Raw genomic sequence first — 21,478 nt, 5'->3', positions numbered from 1 at the left:
CGACAGGACTGTGGGAAACAGAGACTCCACTCTTGGAGGGCACACACAAAGTAGAGTGCGCATCAGGACCCAGGGGAAGGAGCAGTGACCCCGTAGGAGACTGAACCAGACCTACCTGCTAGTGTTGGAGGGTCTCCTGAAGAGGCGGGGGTGGCTGTGGCTCACCATGGGGACAAGGTCACTGGCAGCAGAAGTTCTGGAAAGTGTTCCTTGGTGTGAGCCCTCCCAGAGTCTGCCATTAGCCCCACCAAAAATCCGGGTAAGCTCCAGTGTTGGGTCGCCTCAGGCCAAACAACCAACAGGGAGGGAACCCAGCGCCACCCATCAGCAGACAAGCAGATTAAAGTTTTACTGAGCTCTTCGCACCAGAGTGACACCCAGCTCTACCCACCACCAGTCCCTCCCATCAGGAAGCTTGCACAAGCCTCTTAGATAGCCTCATCCACCAGAGGGCAGAAAGCAGAAGCAAGAAGAACTACATTTCTGCAGCCTGTTGAAGGAAAACCACATTCACAGAAAGATAGACAAAATGAAAAGGCAAAGGACCTTGTACCAGATGAAGGACCAAGATAAAACCCCAGAAAAACAACTAAATGAAGTGGAGATAGGCAACCTTCCAGAAAAAGAATTCAGAATAATGATAGTGAAGATGATCTAGGACCTCGGAAAAAGAATGAAGGCAAAGATCGAGAAGATGCAAGAAATGTTTAACAAACACCCAGAAGAATTAAAGAACAAACACCTAGAAGAATTAAAGAACAAACAGAGATGACAATACAATAACTGAAATGAAAAATACACTAGAAGGAATCAATAGCAGAATAACTGAGGCAGAAAAACGGATAAGTGACCTGGAAGACAGAATGGTGGAATTCACTGCTGTGGAACAGAATAAAGAAAAAAGAATGAAAAGAAATGAAGACAGCCTAAGAGACCTCTGGGACAACATTAAACGCAACAATATTCACATTATAGGGGTCCCAGAAGGAGAAGAGAGAAAGGACATGAGAAAATATTTCAAGAGATTATAGCCCAAAACTTCCCTAACATGGGAAAGGAAATAGCCACCCAAGTCCCAGAAGTGCAGAGAGTCTCAGGCAGGATAAACCCAAGGAGAAACACGCCAAGACACATAGTAATCAAATTGGCAAAAATTAAAGACAAAGAAAAATTATTGACAGCAGCAAGGGAAAAACGACAAATAACATACAAGGGAACTCCCATAAGGTTAACAGCTGATTTCCCAGCAGAAACTCTACGAGCCAGAAGCGAGTGGCACAATATATTTAAAGTGATGAAAGGTAAGAACCTACAACCAAGATTACTCTACCCAGCGAGGATCTCATTCAGATTCAACAGAGAAATCAAAAACTTTAAGACAAGCAAAAGCTAAGAGAATTCAGCACCACCAAACCAGCTCTATAACAAATGCTAAAGGAACCTCTCTAACTGGGAAACACAAAAGAAGAAAAGGACCTACAAAAACAAACCCATAACAATTAAGAAAACGGTAATAGCAACATACATATCGATAATTACCTTAAACATGAATGGATTAAATGCTCCAACCAAAAGACACAGGCTCATTGAATAGATACAAAAACAAGACCCATATACATGCTGTCTACAAGAGACCCACTTCAGACCTAGGGACACATACAGACTGAAACTGAGGGGATGGAAAAAGATATTCCATGCAAATGGAAATCAAAAGAAAGCTGGAGTAGCAATACTCATATCGGATAAAATAGACTAAAATAAAGAATGTTACAAGAGACGAGGAAGGACACTACATAATGATCAAGGGATCAATCCATGAAGAAGATATAACAATTATAAATATATATGCACCCAACATAGGAGCACCTCAATACAGCTATAAAAGAGGAAATCGACAGTAACACAATAATAGTGGGGGACTTTAACACCTCATTTACACCAATGGACAGATCATCCAAACAGAATATTAATAAGGAAACACAAGCTTTAAATGACACAATAGACTAGATAGATTTAATTGATATTTATAGGACATTCCATCCAAAAACAGCAGATTACACTTTCTTCTCAAGTGCACACGGAACATTCTCCAGGATAGATCATATCTTGGGTCACAAATCAAGCCTCGGTAAATTTAAGAAAATTGAAATCATATCAAGCATCTTTTCCGACCACAACGCTATGAGATTAGAAATCAATTACATGGAAAAAAACGTAAAAAACACAAACACATGGAGGCTAAACAATACGTTATAAATAACCAAGAGATCACTGAAGAAATCAATGAGGAAATAAAAAAATACCTAGAGACAAATTATAACAAAAACACAACGATCCAAAACCTATGGAATGCAGCAAAAGCAGTTCTAAAAGGGTAATTTATAGCAATATGAGCCTACCTCAAGAAGCAAGAAAAATCTCAAATAAACAATATAACCTTACACCTAAAAGAACTAGAAGAAGAAGAACAAACAAAACCCAAAGTTAGTAGAAGGAAAGAAATCATAAAGATCAGAGCAGAAATAAATGAAATAGAAACAAAGAAAACAATAGCAAAGATCAATAAAACTAAAAGCTGGTTCTTTGAGAAGATAAACAAAATTGATAAACCTTTAGCCAGACTCATCAAGAAAAACAGGGAGAGGACTCAAATCAATAAAGCTGGAAATGAAGAAGGAGAAGTTACAACGGACACCACAGAAATACAAAGCATCCTAAGAGACTACTACAAGCAACTCTATGCCAATAAAATGGACAACCTGGAAGAAATGGACAAATTCTTAGAAAGGTATAACCTTCCAAGACTAAACCAGGAAGAAATAGAAAATATGAACAGACCAATCACAAGTAATGAAATTGAAACTGGAATTAAAAATCTTCCAACAAACAAAAGTCCAGGACCAGATGGCTTCACAGGCGAATTCTATCAAGCACTTAGAGAAGAGCTAACACCCATCCTTCTCAAACTCTTCCAAAAAATTACAGGGGAAGGAACACTCCCAAACTCATTCTATGAGGCCACCATCACACTGATACCAAACCCAGATAAAGATACTACAAGAAAAGAAAATTACAGACCAATATCACTGATGAATATAGATGCAAAAATCCTCAACAAAATACTAGCAGACAGAATCCAACAACACATTAAAAGGATCATACACCATGACCAAGTGGGATTTATCCCAGGGATGCAAGGATTCTTCAATATACGCAAATCAATCAATGTGATACACCATATTAACAAAGTGAAGAATAAAAACCATATGATCATCTCAATAGATGCAGAAAAAGCTTTTGACAAAATTCAACACCGATTTATGATAAAAACTCTCCAGAAAGTGGGCACAGGGGGAACCTACCTCATCATAGTAAAGGCCATATACGACAAACCCACAGCAAACATCAGTCTCAATGGTGAAAAACTGAAAGCATTTCCTCTAAGATCAGGAACAAGACAAGGATGTCCACTCTTGCCACTATTATTCAACATAGTTTTGGAAGTCCTGGCCATGGCAATCAGAGAAGAAAAAGAAACAAAAGGAATACAAATTGGAAAAGAAGAAGTAAAACTGTCACTGTTTGCAGATGACAGGATACTATAGAGAATCCTAAAGATGCCACCAGAAAACTACTCAAGCTAATCAACGAATTTGGTAAAGTTGCAGGATACAAAATTAATGCACAGAAATCTCTTGCATTCCTATACACTAACAACGAAAGATCAGAAAGGGAAATTAAGGAAACAATCCCATTCACCATTGCAACAGAAAGAATAAAATACCTAGGAATAAACCTACCTAAGGAGGTAAAAGACCTGTACTCAGAAAACTATAAGACACTGATGAAAGAAATCAAAGACGACACAAACAGATGGAGAGATATACCATGTTCTTGGATTGGAAGAATCAATACTGTGAAAATGACTATACTACCCAAAGCAATCTACAGATTCAATGCAATCCCTATCAAACTACCAATGGCATTTTTTACGGAACTAGAACAAAAAATCTTAGAATTTGTATGGAGACACAAAAGACCCTGAATAGCCAAAGCAGTCTTGAGGGAAAAAAATGGAGCTGGAGGAATCAGACTCCCTGACTTCAGACTATACTACAAAGCTACAGTAATCAAGACAATATGGTACTGGCACAAAAACAGAAATATAGATCAATGGAACAGGATAGAAAGCCCAGAGACAAAGCCATGCACCTATGGTCAACTAATCTATGACAAAGGAGGCAAGGGTATACAATGGAGAAAATACAGTCTCTTCAATGAGTGCTGCTGGGTCAATATTAAAAAAACAAACAACCCAATCAAAAAATGGGCAGAAGACCTAAATAGACATTTCTCCAAAGAAGATATATAGATTGCGAACAAACACATGAAAGGATGCTCAACATCACTAATCATTAGAGAAATGCAAATCAAAACTACAATGAGGTATCACCTCACACCAGTCAGAATGGCCATCATCAGAAAATCTACAAACAATAAATGCTGGAGAGGGTGTGGAGAAAAGGGAACCCTCTGACACTGTTGGTGGGAATGTAAATTGATACAGCCACTATGGAGAACAGTATGGAGGTTCCTTAAAAAACTAAAAATAGAACTACCATATGACCCAGCAATCCCACTACTGGGCATATGCGCAGAGAAATCCATAATTCAAAAAGACACATGCACCCCAATGTTCATTGCAGCACTATTTACAATAGCCAGGTCATGGAAGCAAGCTAAATGCCCATCAACAGATGAATGGATAAAGAAGATGTGGTACATATATACAATGGAATAGTACTCAGCCATAAAAAGGAACAAAATTGGGTCATTTGTAGAGACGTGGATGGATCTAGAGACTGTTATACAGAGTGAAGTAAGTCAGAAAGAGAAAAACAAATATTGTATATTAACACATATATGTGGAACCTAGAAAAATGGTACAGATGAACTGGTTTGCAGGGCAGAAATAGAGACACAGATGTAGAGAACAAATGTATGGACACCAAAGGGGAAAGTGTCGGGGTGGTGGTGGTTGTGGAATAAATTGGGACATTGGGATTGACATATGTACACTAATATGTATAAAATATATAACTAATAAGAACCTGCTGTATAAAAAATAAATAAAATAAAATTCAAAAAAAAAAAAAAAAAAAAAGAGTAGCCCCCGCTCGTCACAACTAGAGAAAGCCCGCACACAGCAATGAAGGCCCAATGCAGCCAAAAATTAAAAAAAAAAAAAAAAAAAAGGACATATAGTAAATTTTTTTGGCTTTTCAGGCCATATAGTCTCTGTTGAAACTACTTAATGCTGCCATTGTCACAAAAGCAGCCACAGACAATATGCAAAGGAATGGGCACAGCTGTGTTCCAATAAAGCTTTATTTACAAAAACAGGTTCTAGGCTATTTGGACTGCAGGCCATAGTTTGTTGACCCCTGCTTTACAGCATACAAGGAAAATATACTCTGTTATTTTCTCTGCATACTTCTTTATGCAGTTGATGGTACTGCCATTTTCCCAATCTCCAAGAGAGAGGTTCAAAATTATGAATGATATTCACATCTTCTCCCACACTGAAAGTATTGCTAAGTCATGTTACCCTTTTTGTCCACCTTTTGGTCCCTACGTTTCTTTATCCAAGATGGAGAAAATCATTCTTACCAATCTCTGTTGTAAAGTGTTGCATTTTAATTGTTCTGTCTTAACTTGGTTCAACCACATCAGCCCTACTACATCAAGCCTCTTTCCTGATATGTCTAATTCTTTTCATGTCCTTTGATATATATATTATATTGCTATAGTAGAGTCTGGTTGTAACACTAACTTTTCAGTCAATTTTGATATTCATAGGGGTCAAATCATGTTACCTATACCATTAACTACCACCATAAATGTTTAATACAACTAATAATCTTCTATTGCCATGTAACAAATTACCACAAATTTAGTGGCTTCAAACAACATACACTTATTACGTCACAGTTTCTGTAGATCAGGAAATTTGGGCACAGCTTAGCTGGATCCTCTGCTCAGGGTCTCATAAGGCTTCAATCAAGGTGTTGGCTGGGGCTGCAGTCTCATCTGAGGCTTGGGGCCCTCTTCCAAGCTCATTTGGGTAGTTGTTAGTGGAATTAATTTCCTTATAGCTGTAAAACTCATGACAGCTGGCTTCTTGGCAGGAATATCTCTGAGCTCAGGAAAGGCCTAAACTCTCCTTTAAAGGGCTCGCCTCATTAGATCAGGCCCACTCAGGACAATCTCTCTTTGATTAACTCAAAAGTCAACTAATTGGGGATCTTAATTACATTTGCAAAATCTCTTCACCTTTCTCATCTAACATAACATAATGACAAGAGTGATAGCCTAATAGATTCACAGGTCCTGACCGTGCTTTAGGGGAAGGGATCATATAGTGTATATACCATGGGATGAAGATCTTGGAAGCCAAATTAAATTTCTGCCTACCACAATAACATAAGATGACTTATGAGACCATGAGTTTGCCCTTCAAAGTCTGTATTTTAAGATACTTTAATACATTAAAAATTCTTACATTAGAAATAATAACAATCTAAACAATGAAAGTATCAAACTGTTGGTACCATTTTTAAGGGTGTGATGACAACCCTATAATAAGTCTATTATAATAAGTCAGGATGAAACTACCATTTTAGATTAAAATTCTTTTATCTATTATTGGCTTAATGGATTTTAAATTGAGTTGGCAGAAGGGATAGATTTAAAATTAAATTCCATTTGAGCAAATAAAAAAGCATTTATTCATTTCAGCATTTTTCTCTTTATTTTTTCATAAGTAGAAATTTTATTTGTTCAACCCACTTCATTGTATTCTTGAAATATGCCATAATCCCTTCTTTTTTTTCAGTATCCTTATGGTTGAATTCATGTATTACCACAGCAAGTGACTCAGAATTTGAGAGTTCCTTCCCGTAGCCTAGGATATATGATACTTTGAAATGAAGCTGTTGCTGAAAATAAAGGACTATAATTAAATAAAACAGTGAATGGAATGTCAATTCAAACATAATATCAGGAAAAGCTTCTAAATGGAGTGCTTTGTGATTTTGGAAGTGTCTTCTGAAAATAGACTGGCTGTTTTATAAAACAGCCTGAATAAAACATTAGCAAATATCCTGTTGGACATATCCTGCTTTTTTGAGCGATGTGCTAACTGACAATGTGCTAACTTCTTTTGCAGATATGAGAACTAGACTTGTTTTTTGAGTTGGAGAAACAAGGGGAATTATATTTCTAGTAGAATTTGGTAAACTTCTAATCATGGCAATGATTTAAATGATTGTAAAAAGATTAGGAAGCCTCAAATATTACTAAACAAGGATTGTTTATATTCTTCTTTATTCCATTAAGAAAGGAATGCTTAAGGTTATAGAGAATTTTTATACAGTCCTATATGTAAATTCTTTTATTGCTCCTATCTGTCAAAGCTACTCTGATAGTGACTTCAGTTAGGCAACTGATATTTTCAGTGGTCTGCCTTCAGCTCCTTTTCAACCATACATGGGTTGTACTATACATGTGAAAATAGGGTTACTAACCCAGCTTCTCAGGATGCACGTTTTGAATTGTGATTTTTTGTGTGTGTGCCTTTTTATTTTCAAATACTATGATATATTTTCCAAATATATAGTAACATTTAAGTGAGTTATTAGTGTGTGTTAGTGGACTGTACTAACAGTCCACATTTTTGTTTGAAATCCAAAGACTTCAAGTTTAATACTAGTTTTATTCAATAATAGCTAGTGATCTTTAATGGAACAGTAAACCTCTGAAATGTTTTGTTAAAAAAAGGTTTCTAGAGTCAAAAAATTTGAGATAAGCATTTTAAGAAATGCTTCATACTGTTTCTTTGTCCCAGAGATAAACAGATATAAAATTTCTGAGAAGTCCTGTAGTAAAGCTATCCAGTGAACTTGGCTTACCCAAGTATTTCCCATATTTCCTTTGACCACAGAACCTATTTTGACTATAACATTGCCTGGAATTAGTAATCCATAAAAAGCCCTTTGGGAAATACTGCTATAATTTAAATCACTCAAATTTCCCTTAAATCCAGATTCCCTAAGCTTTCCAAGCTAAGTGAACTTCTAGAACTATATTTTCTCTGAACCAAAAGACCAAGAAATTATATTTTCACTTAAATGTTTTATCACTAGACATTTGTCTGCATGTCTAGGGATACAAAAGTTCAGTCAAGAATGATCTGCAATCTCCACTAAAAACTACTAGAGCTCATCAATGAATCTGGTAAAGTTGCAGGATTCAAAATTAATACACAGAAATCTGTTGCATTTCTATACACTAACAATGAACTATCAGAAAGAGAAATTAAGAAAACAATCCTGGGAGGGGCAATATAGGGGTAGGGATTAAGAGGTACAGACTATTATGTATAAAATAAGCTACAAGGATATATTATACAACATGGGGAATATGGCCAATATTTTATAATAACTATAAATGGAGTAGAACCTTTAAAAATTGTGAATCAGTATACTGTACACCTGTAACTTATATAATATTGTACGTCAACTATACATCAATTTAAAAAACCATGATGAATTACCACTTCATAAAAAACAAAACAAAACAATCTCATTTACAATCGCATCAAGAAGATAAAATACCTAGGAATAAACTTACCTGAGGAATAAACCTACCTAAGGGAGGTAAACCTACCTTATAGTTTTCTGAGGTAAAACCTACCTCAGAAAACTGTAAGACACTGATGAAAGTAATTGAAGATGACGCAAACAGATGGAAAGATATACTGTGTTCGTGGATTGGAAGAATTAATATTGTTAAAATGACCATATTACCCAAGGCAATCTACAGGTTCAATACAATCCCTATCAAAATACCAATGGCATTCTTCACAGAACTAGAGCAAACAATTTAAAAACTTGTATGGAAACACAAAAGACCCCAAATAGCCAAAACAATCTTGAGAAAAAACAGCTAGAGGTATTGTGCTCCCTGACTTCAGACTATACTACAAAGCTACAATAATCAAAACAATATGGTACTGGCACGAAAACAGACACATAGATCAATGGAACAGAATAGAGAGCTCAGAAATAAACCCATGCACTTATGGTCAATTAATCTACAACAAAGGATGCAAGAATATACAATGGAGAAAAGACAGCCTCTTCAATAAGTGGTGCTGGGAAAACTGGACAGCTACATGTAAATGAATGAAATTAGAACATTTTCTCATACCATACACAAAAATAAACTCAAAATGGATTAGAGACCTAAATGCAAGACCATAAACTATAAAACTCCTAGAAGAAAACATAGGCAGAACACTCTTTGACATGAATTGTAGCAATGCTGTTTTGGATCTGTCTCCTAACGCAAAGGAAGCAAAAGCAAAAATGAACAAATGAGACCTAATTAAACTTAAAAGCTTTTGCACAGCAAAGAAAACCATTGACAAGACGAAAAGACAACCTACTGAATGGGAGAAAATATTTGCAAATGATATGACTGATAAAAGATTAATATCCAAAATATATAACAACTCATACAACTCAATGCAAAAAAACCCCCAAACAACCCGATTAAAAAATGGGCAGAAGACCTGAAAAGACATTTATTCGAAGAAGACATACAGATGGCAAACAGGCACATGAAAAGATGCTCGACATCACTAGTCATCAGAGAAATGCAAATCAAAACCACATGGAGATAGCACCTCACATCTGCCAGAATGGCTATCATCAAAAAGACCACAAATACAAATGTTGGTGAGCATGTGGAAAAAAGGGAACTCTTGTACACTGTTGGTGGCAATGTAAATTGGTGCAGCCACTATGGAAGACAGTATAGAGGTTTCTCAAAAAATTAAAAATAGAACTACCATATGATCCAGCAATTCCACTCCTGGGTATATATCTAAAGAAAATGAGAAACACTAATTCGAAAAGATACATGCACTCCAATGTTCATAGCAGCATTATTTATAATTGCCAAAATATGGATGCAACCTTAGTTTCCATTAACAGATGAATGGATAAAGAAGATGTAGTGTGTGTGTATATATATATGTGTATATGTGTATATATATATACACACACACACACACACACACACACACACACACACAATGGAATAGTACTCAGCTCTAAAAAAGAATAAAATTTTGCCATTTGCAACAACATGAATGGACTTGTAGGGTGTTACGCTTAGTGAAATAAGTCAAACAGTGAAAGACAAACACTGTATGATATCACTTATATGTGGAATCTAAAAAATAAAACTAATGAATCTGACAAAAAAGAAACAGGCTCACAGATATAGAGAACAAACTAGTGCTTACCAGTGGGCAGAGGGAAGGGGGAAGGGGCAAGACAGACATAGGGAATTAAGAAGGCAAACTACTACGTATAAAATAAATAAGCTATAAGGATATATTGTACAAAACGCGGAATACAGCCAATATTTTATAATAACTATAAATGGAGTATAATCTATAAAATTTTTGAATCACTATATTGTATACCTGAAACAAATATAATATTGTAAATCAAATGTACCTCAATTAAAAAAAAAAGAGTGGTCTGCAATGCTTCATACTTGTAAGTATAATTACAGTATCTGCAAACTTAGTGTCACTGTTATTTTTTTTTTAACTTTTCTCATTAATTGCCTTTATTTTTTTTTTCAGGGGAACACTATTTAACCTCTTGGTAATTTTAATTAGCGAGCCTCAGATTCCAAAATCTTGTCCTGTGTTTGACATCCAGTTGGTGGCTGATTCAGCTTTAGTTGAGATGTCCTTTGATGCTGAGGTGAGATGAGAATTTTGGAATAGACTAACTACAATATATAGGGGTCCTGGGTTCTTCTATGTGGACCATGACATCGTAGAGTATAGAAAGATAATTAAATCAAAGAGTAAATATGTTGTTATTAATCTCAAAATTTAGATAGCTATTCTGTCAGTATTACTATTACGTCCATTTTATATGTTTTAAAGTATGCATACTAAGAAAAATAATTAGTATTCTTTATACATTAGATACTTCTGTTTATATTTGTCTCTATATAAAATATTTACATATATAATTCCACAGCAAGGGTCTAATGGGTAAAAAAGCACTGTCTTAGAGATTTTAGGATTAACGTTCTTGCCTTAGTTTACCATTTCCTTACCTATCTAAGTAGTGCAAACTTAGAGTTGCTTATTTTTCTAAAGTTTTACTAAAACATTAGAGATATCAAAGTGCCTATAATGCACTTATTCTGAGAGCATAAATCAGGCTATTATTCGTTTATTTTGAGTAGGCCAACACAGAATTTCTTTAAAGGATGGGACATGATTTCATAGTTCTTGAACATACAATCAGAGTTATGTTTTAGAAAACTCTTAAATTCACTCATTCATTCAATAAATATTTATTGAGCATCTGTTATGAGCTGAACAGTGTGCTAGGCAGTGGGGTCCAAACGAGAAGCAAAATAGACACAATCTCTGCCCTCATTAGTTTAGAGTCGAGTTGGATAGACAGATGTTAGTCAAATATAACATCAATGTATTATAGCAGACCGTATACAGAGCATCTATGATACCAATATCAACAGTGGAGTGAGGGAATTAGGGATGAAAGAGGAGGATGGAAGCAAGACGACAGGCAGAGGTATTAAGAAGCTAGTGCTGTAGTCCAGGTGAGGGATGATATGGGCCAGAAGGAAGCCTTCCTTGACCCCTAAACAAAACTAGGCTTTATTTTTAGAGCTCTCCTACCTTCCTGTGGTTTTCTTTCATAGCCCTTGTCTCAGTTTGTAACTATGCAATTTATGTGATTATTAGACTGATGTCTGTTCCCCACTAGACTGTATATTCCATGAGGGCAGGAACCATGTCTCTTGTTACTCTCCATTAGTACAGCACAGTACTCCAACTAGTACAGTGTCTGATGCACGTTTGTTGAATAAATAAATGAAAAAAAGGGATAGTAGTTGTGAAGAGGAAACATTCCAGAAATTTTTAGGAAACTTGAGTTGATAAGCTGATGGGAAAATAAAGAGTTAAGATTAGATGACTTCTAGATTCTGGCCTGGGTGACAGATAAGAATTACAACAAGAAGAGTAGGTTTAAAGGGGAAATAATGAGCTTGGTTTTGGATTAGTTTATTTGATTGGCCTTTGATAGTCCCATATGAAAATATTTAGTGGGCAGTATAGATAGGTCTGAATTTCCTGTTTTTGGATCTGCTGATTTTTTGCACCTGGGCTATTAGTGAAGCCATGAGCAAATCATATAAATTCTGGTTCCAAGGTCGAAAAGAGTGGGAGATTTCAAAATAGAGCTCTTCCTTGCAAAGAATACTGTCAGGGAAAATGTGTTGGCCTGTAGCATGCCTACAGACACAGTTCTTTCTCACGCACCAAGTGGCCTATGGGCTAGAAGACAGCTTCACCAACTGTTTGGATTTCTTGAGAACAACAGCAACAAAATGTCTCTAACCCTATATTTACCCATACCACAGAAGGAGTTATCCTTCAAGTTGGGCATAAGACTAAATTCCCCGGAGAATCTCCCACTTTAATTCTGGGGAGCATATTTCTACATTCTTGAAAGGAAGCAGGGTTGCTGATCTGAATGATTTTGCAAATCAAGTGTGCAATTTTTTGTGTGTTAGTATTCTGTAGGACCTTGTATCTTCTTTCCCTGACCCACTTTCTTAGCCATTATTAAATGTGCACTCATTTTATGAGAGCCACTTTTTTGAGAATGACTGAATCAAACAGAACAAGGAAATTAACCACACTAATATTTTCTGTTGATCATAAATTCTTTTATAAATACTTAAAGAGAACCAGGAGAAATGATCATTTTCTGACTCTGCCAATGATATTGCATTGATTACTATTTAAAATTCTAGTTACAGAAGCTTATCCTGGAATATACAGATACAGCTACAGCACTTTTATATGAGATACTTCTTGACTTTCAGCAGGTACAATACGTTTTTATTATACATACTATATTGTGTGATTATTATATATGTCATGACTATCACACGATATATATATTATATGATTAATAATATACCTTAAAGGGCTTCCCTGGTGGTGCAGTGGTTGAGAATCTGCCTGCCAATGCAGGGGACACGGGTTCGAGCCCTGGTCTGGGAAGATCCCACATGCCGCGGAGTAACTGGGCCCGTGAGATACAGTTACTGAGCCTGCGCGTCTGGAGCCTGTGCTCCGCAACAAGAGAGGCCGCGATAGTGAGAGGCCCGCGCACCGCGATGAAGAGTGGACCCCGCTCGCCACAACTAGAGAAAGCCCTCACACAGAAACGAAGACCCAGTACAGCCAAAAATAAATTAATTAATTTAAAAAAATACCTTAAAAATGTTTGTATTAGAGATAATCTCCAAAATCGGTTGATTTAAATGATAGTACTGCTTTTGCTCTTAAGTGTTCATCTAGCTTATTTTCCTAAATACTGATTTTAAAGATTTGATTAATCAGGATAAAATGTATTTGAGAATGAATATCTTTTTAGGTATCTTTTTACAACTTGAACTTCATGAATATAACTTGTTTATTTCCTTGAATCTTTTAGGGAAATCTTGGATTGGGGTCATCAAAGTTTGCTATTAGCTGGATGATGTCCTTTCTACAAAGTCGTCCTCCCATAGTAAGTACCTAGAAGCAAAAACAAAACTACCACTCAAGGCTAATGAAACAGATGCTCTTGTGCTTAATTAATAAAACAAAATTTCTCTGTAAGTAGTCAAGTTTATAAAACAGAAGAAAATGTAAATTTGATGATTTTATTAACCAAAATAAAATGTTTTTATATTTGGGGCCTGAATGTTTAAGGTACTGAAATGACATCTTAAATGTGATCTTTATTTAATGAAAAGCCCTAAGATATATGCAGAAAACAGAATATTAATATACTGGCTGTATAATTAAGTGAAAAAAATGAACATTTATCTTAAACACTGAGTGTGAGTTGGCAAGTATGAATAAAACACTTTTAATACTCTGGCCACTCTGTCCTGGCAGCCGCCATCCTGGTCTGTAATATCACCATCTCTCTCCTTGACACTATAATTGCATCTACATGGTCTGTCCTATCTTCCCACCAGACTACAGTCAGAGGAACCTATTCAAAATAAAAATCTGATTATGTCATCCCTTGCTTTAAATCTCTCGTAATGAAGAAAGATATTAACAAATAAAGACTAAACTTCTTAATATGGCCGACAAGGCTGTACATATTATGACCCTACACCCTCATCAGATGCCTCACTCTTCCATGTCGGTCTCATACCCACTGCTCACCCCCAACACCCCCAACTCCGTCACAGGATCTTTACCATTCCCTCTGTCTGCCCTCCTCAAATGCTTTCCCCTCCCTTTTCCACCTAGTTAACTCCTACTTGTCCTTCAGGCCTCAGTGCCCCTTCCTGGTGCAGGGTGGGGGGGATGATTCTCTCACCTCTAACTAGGTAAGATTCCCCCATTATGGGCACACAATCACAGCATGGCATCTTCTTCCTTTTCTTCATAGGACTTGTCACTGTTGCAGTCACATGTGTTTGTGTTATTATTTGGTTCTTTCTTGTGGTAGCCATTAGTGTCCACACATATTCTGGCTCTCTCTCCTTCCAGGCACGTAGTAGGAGCGTACATCCCTCCCCACTTGAAATTAGGTGGCTCTCTGTTTTTGCTTTGGCCAATGGAATGTGAGCAGAAGTAACCTATGTCACTTCTTGCGTAAAGGTTTAGGAGCCAGTGCATGCTTCCCTGCCTTCTTTTTTCCTTCTGGCATGGTGACTGGCAACACTCCATATGGTCCTGAGTGACTACAATGAGCAGAACCCCCTACTGACCCTTAAGGGACATATAGCGTGAGCAAATAATAAACCTTAGTTGTATTAAGCAAAGCATTGACGTTTTGTGAGATTTGTTACCACAGCATAACTTAAGTCTATCATGATTGATACAATGTCTTTCTCCCCAAACAGACTCCAGGTGCCATAAGGGTAGGAGCTATGTCTGTTGTGCTAGGCACATAATAGATGCTAAATAAAATATCTGCTGAATTAATTCTAATAAAGGCTTTATCCCCTAATCTCTTTTCATGTCCCCAAACTTACTTTCCCTTTATTCATTCATGTATTTGTCTATTCAATCAACATAGATTTAAATGGAAGTCTTTTCAAAAGGTAGTAACCCAAAATAAATTTTCGTTGCTAATGGAGGATTTGACATGTGATATTATGTTCTCTTTCCATATATGAAGATGCCTCTCTTGACCATCAGTGGTTTTCTGCTTTGAAGTATTTTTCTAGAGTGATGTTGAGCCTGTCCTAGGGAATCTAGATTCTCTTGCCAGATCTCTGTGACATATGTTTCCAAAAACTTGGCTGGAGGCAGAGGGTACACTTGTCAGTAGTACAGCCAATTACCTTATACAGAGACTGAACCCAAGAACTTGGCTCCTTTAGCAGCACATAGACTCCAACCAATCTCAGGCCCACTTCAGAGTGTTGTAAAGTTACAGTCATTCCCAGCCCAGAAGCTCTTATGTGCAAGATGCAAAACTCTTACTTTTTCTGTGCAGTGGTTCCAGACGAGGTCCTAAAAACTACAAGCAACAGGAAAGTTTCCTTATCAACCTCTAGGGTTGGTTCACCAAAGGAAATGAGTTGATTATGAGCCCAGACTGTGACCATAAAGCATGTCAGGATGAAAGATGGCAAAAGGACCACTAACACTGTTTAAAGCTTTGGTATTAACCCATTTCTAAAGAGTTTGGATAGAAACAGACCATTTGAGAGAAATTTGCAAGCAAGGAACCTGTTGGGATCACTGAATACACCATCCCAGTCAGCACTGGCTGATTCTCTTACTTGGTCAGAGCAAGATGCTAAAGAAATTAAAAATTTAATCCCCATATGGCCATTGCTTTGTTTCCCTGCTCCAGACTCTCTGACCTCAATCTGCCCGACACAATACCTAGTCAATAGGTGTAAATGGATCTGAATTGGGGAAACCTCACTTCAAATCACCTGCTACAGGAATGGTCTGTAGCAACATCAATAGAAAAGGCCACATTTATTGGTACTAATTTAAGGGGCATCCAGAATGACCTGCTTATTAGAGCCTGAAAGAGCACTAGTTTTCCTTTCTGTTTTTTTACAGGAGCCTAAATTTATACTTCCAATGCTCTCCTTCCACTTTGGAGCCAAACTTCTTTGACAGTCAGTACTAGTTCTGATCCTGCTTGTAGGGGGACAATTGGTAAACCCAATTGGTCTATGGTCTGGTGCTCTCTGAGTACCATTTCAATAAGAAATAGCACAATACAAGGGCATTGGTGTAAGGGTGGTGAGGACCTCAGCCTAGATTTTTAGTTGAGATTCCAGCTGATGTAGGTGCTCTTACAGGTGTAAGCATGTAAGCATGTAACTGCATTTTCCTTGTATAGATTACTTTTGTGGCCAGAATTGTGAAACGAGTGGTGAAGGGGCTTTCAGCTTCATTTCAGCTGCTAAGTCCTGGCCAAGCAGTTCTGTTATACCAGCAGTTTCACATCCTCAAGAGCTGCCTGCAGTACAGCAAGACTTTAGCTGAGTATATTAGGAATGACTACAGAGAAGAATTCAGGTAAGAAAAAGTCGGAATCTTATCTGCAGTAAAATCCACTTATTTCTGATTTTCATGCAAAACTACAACACTGCCCAATATTTAGAAGATTAAGTGACAAAGGGAAATTCTAATTTTTGTTTTTAATAATATTTTACTTTGATAAAATAGTTACCTTACTGTGGTAAGGTAGGATTTGGGGGGGGGGGGCAGGCGGGCGGTGCTCTAAGAACCATTGCCACTTGAAGCACATTCCCAGGCCAGAAAAGACTAGGGAAACATCAAAGCTCTCTCTGAAGAACTGTTTCTCCCTCATTGTCTTGATTTCAACCAGCATCTATCTCACAGAATCATGTTAATGATTTTAACATGCTGTGAGTAACGGAAAGTAACAAACCCTACTAAAGGAGATGATATATTATGGGTTATGAATTAACTGAGTCACTGGGAAAGAAAAACAATTGATAAAGGAGGAACAATGAATGCAGTTATTAGGGGTTTTTTGTTTGTTTGTTTCATTTACCCCTCTCTTACTCTCCATAACAAAATAGTAAGAAAGAACATTAGCAAGCCTTTGTTTCATTAGTCAGCTTGTTCTGCACCTCAGGGGTTCCTACTTCTATTTATAGGCTTCCAAAGCCAAATGCACTTAGCCATACAGCCCTGCATTAGCACCTATCAAGGAAAAAAAACCTAGGTTGTGTCTAACTTAAGATGAAAAGGGTGCAGCAGGCATAGCTTTGCTACCAGTTTGGATGGAGACATACAAGGATGTGGAGGCATATATTATGACCTAAAGATTTGCTTTAAAAAATGTTACAGTCCAACTTGTGGATCCTGTTTTTCCTCCATGTGGTTTTATACCATAGGTTCCACTCTGGCTCCCATAAAAGAGTTTTGTTGGGCCCACTCTGAGTTGGTGCACACAACCCAATTTTTTCCTCACTTTTTTTGAGGTAAAATTCATATAGCATGAAATTCACCATTTTAAACATTTTAAAGTGTGCAACTCAGTGGCTTTTAATACATTTCACAATGTTGTGCAACCATCCCCCCTATCTAATTGCCGAACATTTTCATCACTCTCAAAGAAACCTGTTACCCATGAAGCAGTCACACCCCAGGCCCTGGCAACCACTAATCTACTTTCTGTCTCTGTGGATTTGCCTATTCTAGACATTTCATACAAATATAATCATACAACATATGGCCTTTGTGTCTGGCTTCTTTCACTTAGCATGATGTTTTCAAGGTTCACCCATGTTGTAGCATGGATCACACAAACCAATTTTTAAAAATTAGTTATGCACATTTAAAAATCAGAACAATGGCAAAAATAGTGTCACATGCCTACATGACAATAGTTGGTCAGGGCTTAAAAGCAGCTACCTTCTTAGGTAGATCATGCACTGTTTAGTTTGCCACTGTCTCCTCTCTTTGTCCTTACTCTTACCGTTCCTCCTACTATGTTATCTGTGGGCATTTAGGTTTGTGATCCTTGTTTTTACACAAGTGACTTTCAACCTGCCATGCATAGAATCAGTGGAGGGACTATTAAAAAAAACTGATACCCAGGTCTCACATGTAGAAATTCTGTTCAGTTTGTCTGGGGTTGCGCCTCGGCATTGACATTTAAAATGAACTGTCCGGGTGATTCTAATGTGCATCCAGGGTTGACACCCAATCTTTTAAGCCATCTGAGAGGCTGGCTAAAGATTTTCTTACTTTTGTCTCTTCCCTGGCCTTTGCTATACAGTTGACCCTTGAACAATGTTGTGGTTAGGGGCGCCAACCCCCATGCAGTTGAAAATCCACATATAACTTTTGACTCCACCCAAATTTAACTACTAAGAGCCTATTGCTGACCAGAAGCCATTCCGATAACATAAAGTTTATTAACACATATTTTGTATGTTATATGTATTATATACTGTATTCTTACAATAAAGTCAGCTAGAGAAAAGAAAATATTAAGAAAATCATAAGGAAGAGAAAATACAGAGTACTGTATTGTATTTATTGATACAGTAAGTTTACATTGTCTTTAAAAGATGAACCGTCTGTCTACCAGTATCTGCATTAATATTGTCTTATATGATTCAAAACTCTGTAGATGTTACACATATTACTAACACTAGACATCAAAAATGAAAAGATCTGAAAAAGAAATTTGTATTTATTTACAGGCATAATGATTCATGCATTGATAACAAAGAAGCAGCAATATGATTGCTTCATGGTAGCCTAGCTTATACAATAATGAATGAATCGTAATAAAATTTTTATGGCACACAGTATTACAGTCATATTCATAATATAGTATTGGAAATAGTTACTTTTTTTAAAAAACCACTTACCTGTTATGATAGGCTGATATGCAGTTTCTCCAGTTACCAGAGAGAGACGCATACTCTATGGTACGTAATTCTTTGAAAGCAAAGTTATAAAACAGTAATAAGAAAACTAACACATTATTAATTCTATATTAAACATCACCTTATGCCTATGTAAGGACAGGCTATCCACTTCAATATAAGTCTTGCTCACGATGTTCTAGACATATATTTTTGTATACTTATTGAAAAAAATCCAAGTATAAGTGGACCCATGCAGATCAAACCCATGTTGTTCAAGGGTCAACTGTACTTTTACTGAGGCCGTGGGGACGAACTCTCCTCTTCCCTCTTGACTTGGCCCTAGTGGTCACCCCAGCTTGACTCATTTCAACTCCCTGCTATGTATAGCCTGAGAAAACAAGAGGCAGGAGCCTCAGCTCACCCTGTGGTGAGGACAGTCCTGGCTTCCTTATTAATGCGTTGATAACTGATACACTATTAATGCAATTCGCTTTGCTGAAGCAAAGTGCTTCAGTGAGCTGAAAGCCACACATATCAGAGGTCTTCTAGGTCACAAATGCGGGAGGTTGGAGGGCTAAAAATGCTGCAGGTTATTAGACTCCCACACCCAACAACGCTACGCCAGTAAGTGTGTACGTACTGATGTGACCAGTGTGAAAAGTCTTGTTTTTAAAGCTATTTTGTTTCTTTTTATGATATGCAGGTACTTTATTCACATGCCAGCCTTGGAAAAAAGGCTCCCATTATGTTTCCCTATTACCCAACCTACCACTCAACTTTTTCATGAAGTTCTGAAATTGGTTGAACAGAAACAATGCGTGAAATGTTAATGAGTATAAAATGTTAATTGGGAGTCAACTTAATATTTATGAGAAACATTTTTTGATTTAATATCCAGCTATTCCTGTGTTCTATAAACAAAGATTTTATTTGAAGGTTCCATCAATACCTAAGAGAAATGTTTAAAGTTTTTAATCTGCTACAAAAAAGAAACTGTTTAAATACACTGACATACATAAAGTGGGGCGAAAGACTAGCGTTCTTCTAAAAGAAAAAGTTTCTAAAGACATAAAGGAAACAGAAACCCAGGAAGAGCAAATGTAGAAAGTGCAGGCTGATGAGTTTTGTTGTGTAATAATGGTGAGTGGCATGAAGCCACTGAAATATCCAAAGATAAATTGTTGTGGGGAGTATAAATTACAAAATGATCATATTAGAGAAATGCTGGGCAATAGGATGATACCCTCCTTCTCCACCTGTAAAAATTCTAGTGACATAAGTATTCATGGAAGAATGAGCAGAAGAATACAGGCATAGCTATAAGGAAAGTCAGTTCCTCATTTATCATGGGGAAAGAAGCTTGGATTTTCTTCAACAGCACTGAATGCATTCTTCCACTCTGTTTCAGGAACCTGGGGGCTAATGTGAACAGTGTTGTACAGTTTCTATGAAAGAGAAACTGTCTATTAGCAGTTATGGCTCTTCCAGTTATTTAAAGAATGTCTTCACATTCTTCACATTCTTTAATTAATAAGCTAATTTAATCCAACAAAAACCTTAACTTTGGCATCCCTGTGGAGCTACTGAATTTGGGCTTCTAAGAACTTAGGAACTGGGTCCTCCATTCAACTTACAACTTAAGGGAGGATCAGAGAAAAATCCACCACCAAAGAAAGAGCTCCCAAGCCAGATCTGCCTGTGCTGTGCAGTGGAGAGAGAATTAAACTCACTCAGGACACCTTATTTCTGGTTCTGCCTAAGCCACTAATCTGCTGTTTGACCTGGAAAAAGTCAGGTCTCCTTTCGGGGCCTCCTCTGCTATGTGGAAGGGTAGGGCTAGATGTTCTCCAAGTTCTCTTCCAGCTCTAACATTCTCTGCCTGTGATGAGACACTTCTTAACACTCTGTAATGGGGTAGTGCATTCCCCTGCACTCTGGCTCAGTGGATGATTTCACATTAATTTCAACAATCCTGCTTTCTTTGGACTAAACATTTCTCTTCTGGCTGTCATCAGCATTGCTCCAGAAAGTGTCCAAGGCTTCTGCACTGTCACCCATCCAGGACTATAAGTCTTCCACTTTCTAATCTGGGGACAGAAAAGGGAGCAAAATGCTGTTTATGAGTGTCCTGGGCTGTTAGATGAGGGATTATTCCCAAGGGATGGTTAATCAGAAGAAGATTCTCAAGACAAAGGCAAGCAGCACTTGAAACTGGACAAATGATGGACAGTGGGCTGACTACTGGTGAATGTGGAGCCTGCAGAATGACGAGAGGACCAACTCAGCTCTGCCTCAGCTTCTCGGCAGTGCCCTGGCTCTGAACGAGTAGCAGTGAGGCTCTGGAGAGGGCTTGGGGTCTCTTTCCCATGTGCCTTCTTGCCCATGTTGCTTCTTCTCTCCCACTGTTCCCTTCACTCTGAAAGCATACTTTATCTCATCTCTGGGAGCAAAA

The 21,478-nt window shown here is 37.3% G+C and overlaps 1 protein-coding gene across 1 annotated transcript in view; it reads left to right on the top strand.

Annotated features, from left to right (window-relative positions):
* C13H12orf56 (chromosome 13 C12orf56 homolog) overlaps positions 1-19,856 on the top strand; it is a 75,166-nt gene extending 55,310 nt beyond the window's left edge. Inside the window, 5 exon segments of the mRNA XM_068561960.1 lie at positions 10,721-10,844; positions 12,943-13,017; positions 13,632-13,706; positions 16,512-16,690; positions 19,730-19,856. Coding sequence (XP_068418061.1) covers positions 10,721-10,844; positions 12,943-13,017; positions 13,632-13,706; positions 16,512-16,690; positions 19,730-19,856 — 580 coding nt within the window.
* The last annotated feature ends 1,622 nt before the right edge of the window (positions 19,857-21,478 follow it).

This window comes from Eschrichtius robustus, chromosome 13, assembly GCF_028021215.1.
Source record: "Eschrichtius robustus isolate mEscRob2 chromosome 13, mEscRob2.pri, whole genome shotgun sequence".
Classification (NCBI taxonomy): Eukaryota; Metazoa; Chordata; class Mammalia; order Artiodactyla; family Eschrichtiidae; genus Eschrichtius; species Eschrichtius robustus.
The sequence above is the reverse complement of the archived record's forward strand: the minus strand, read 5'-3'. Positions and strand labels throughout refer to the sequence as shown.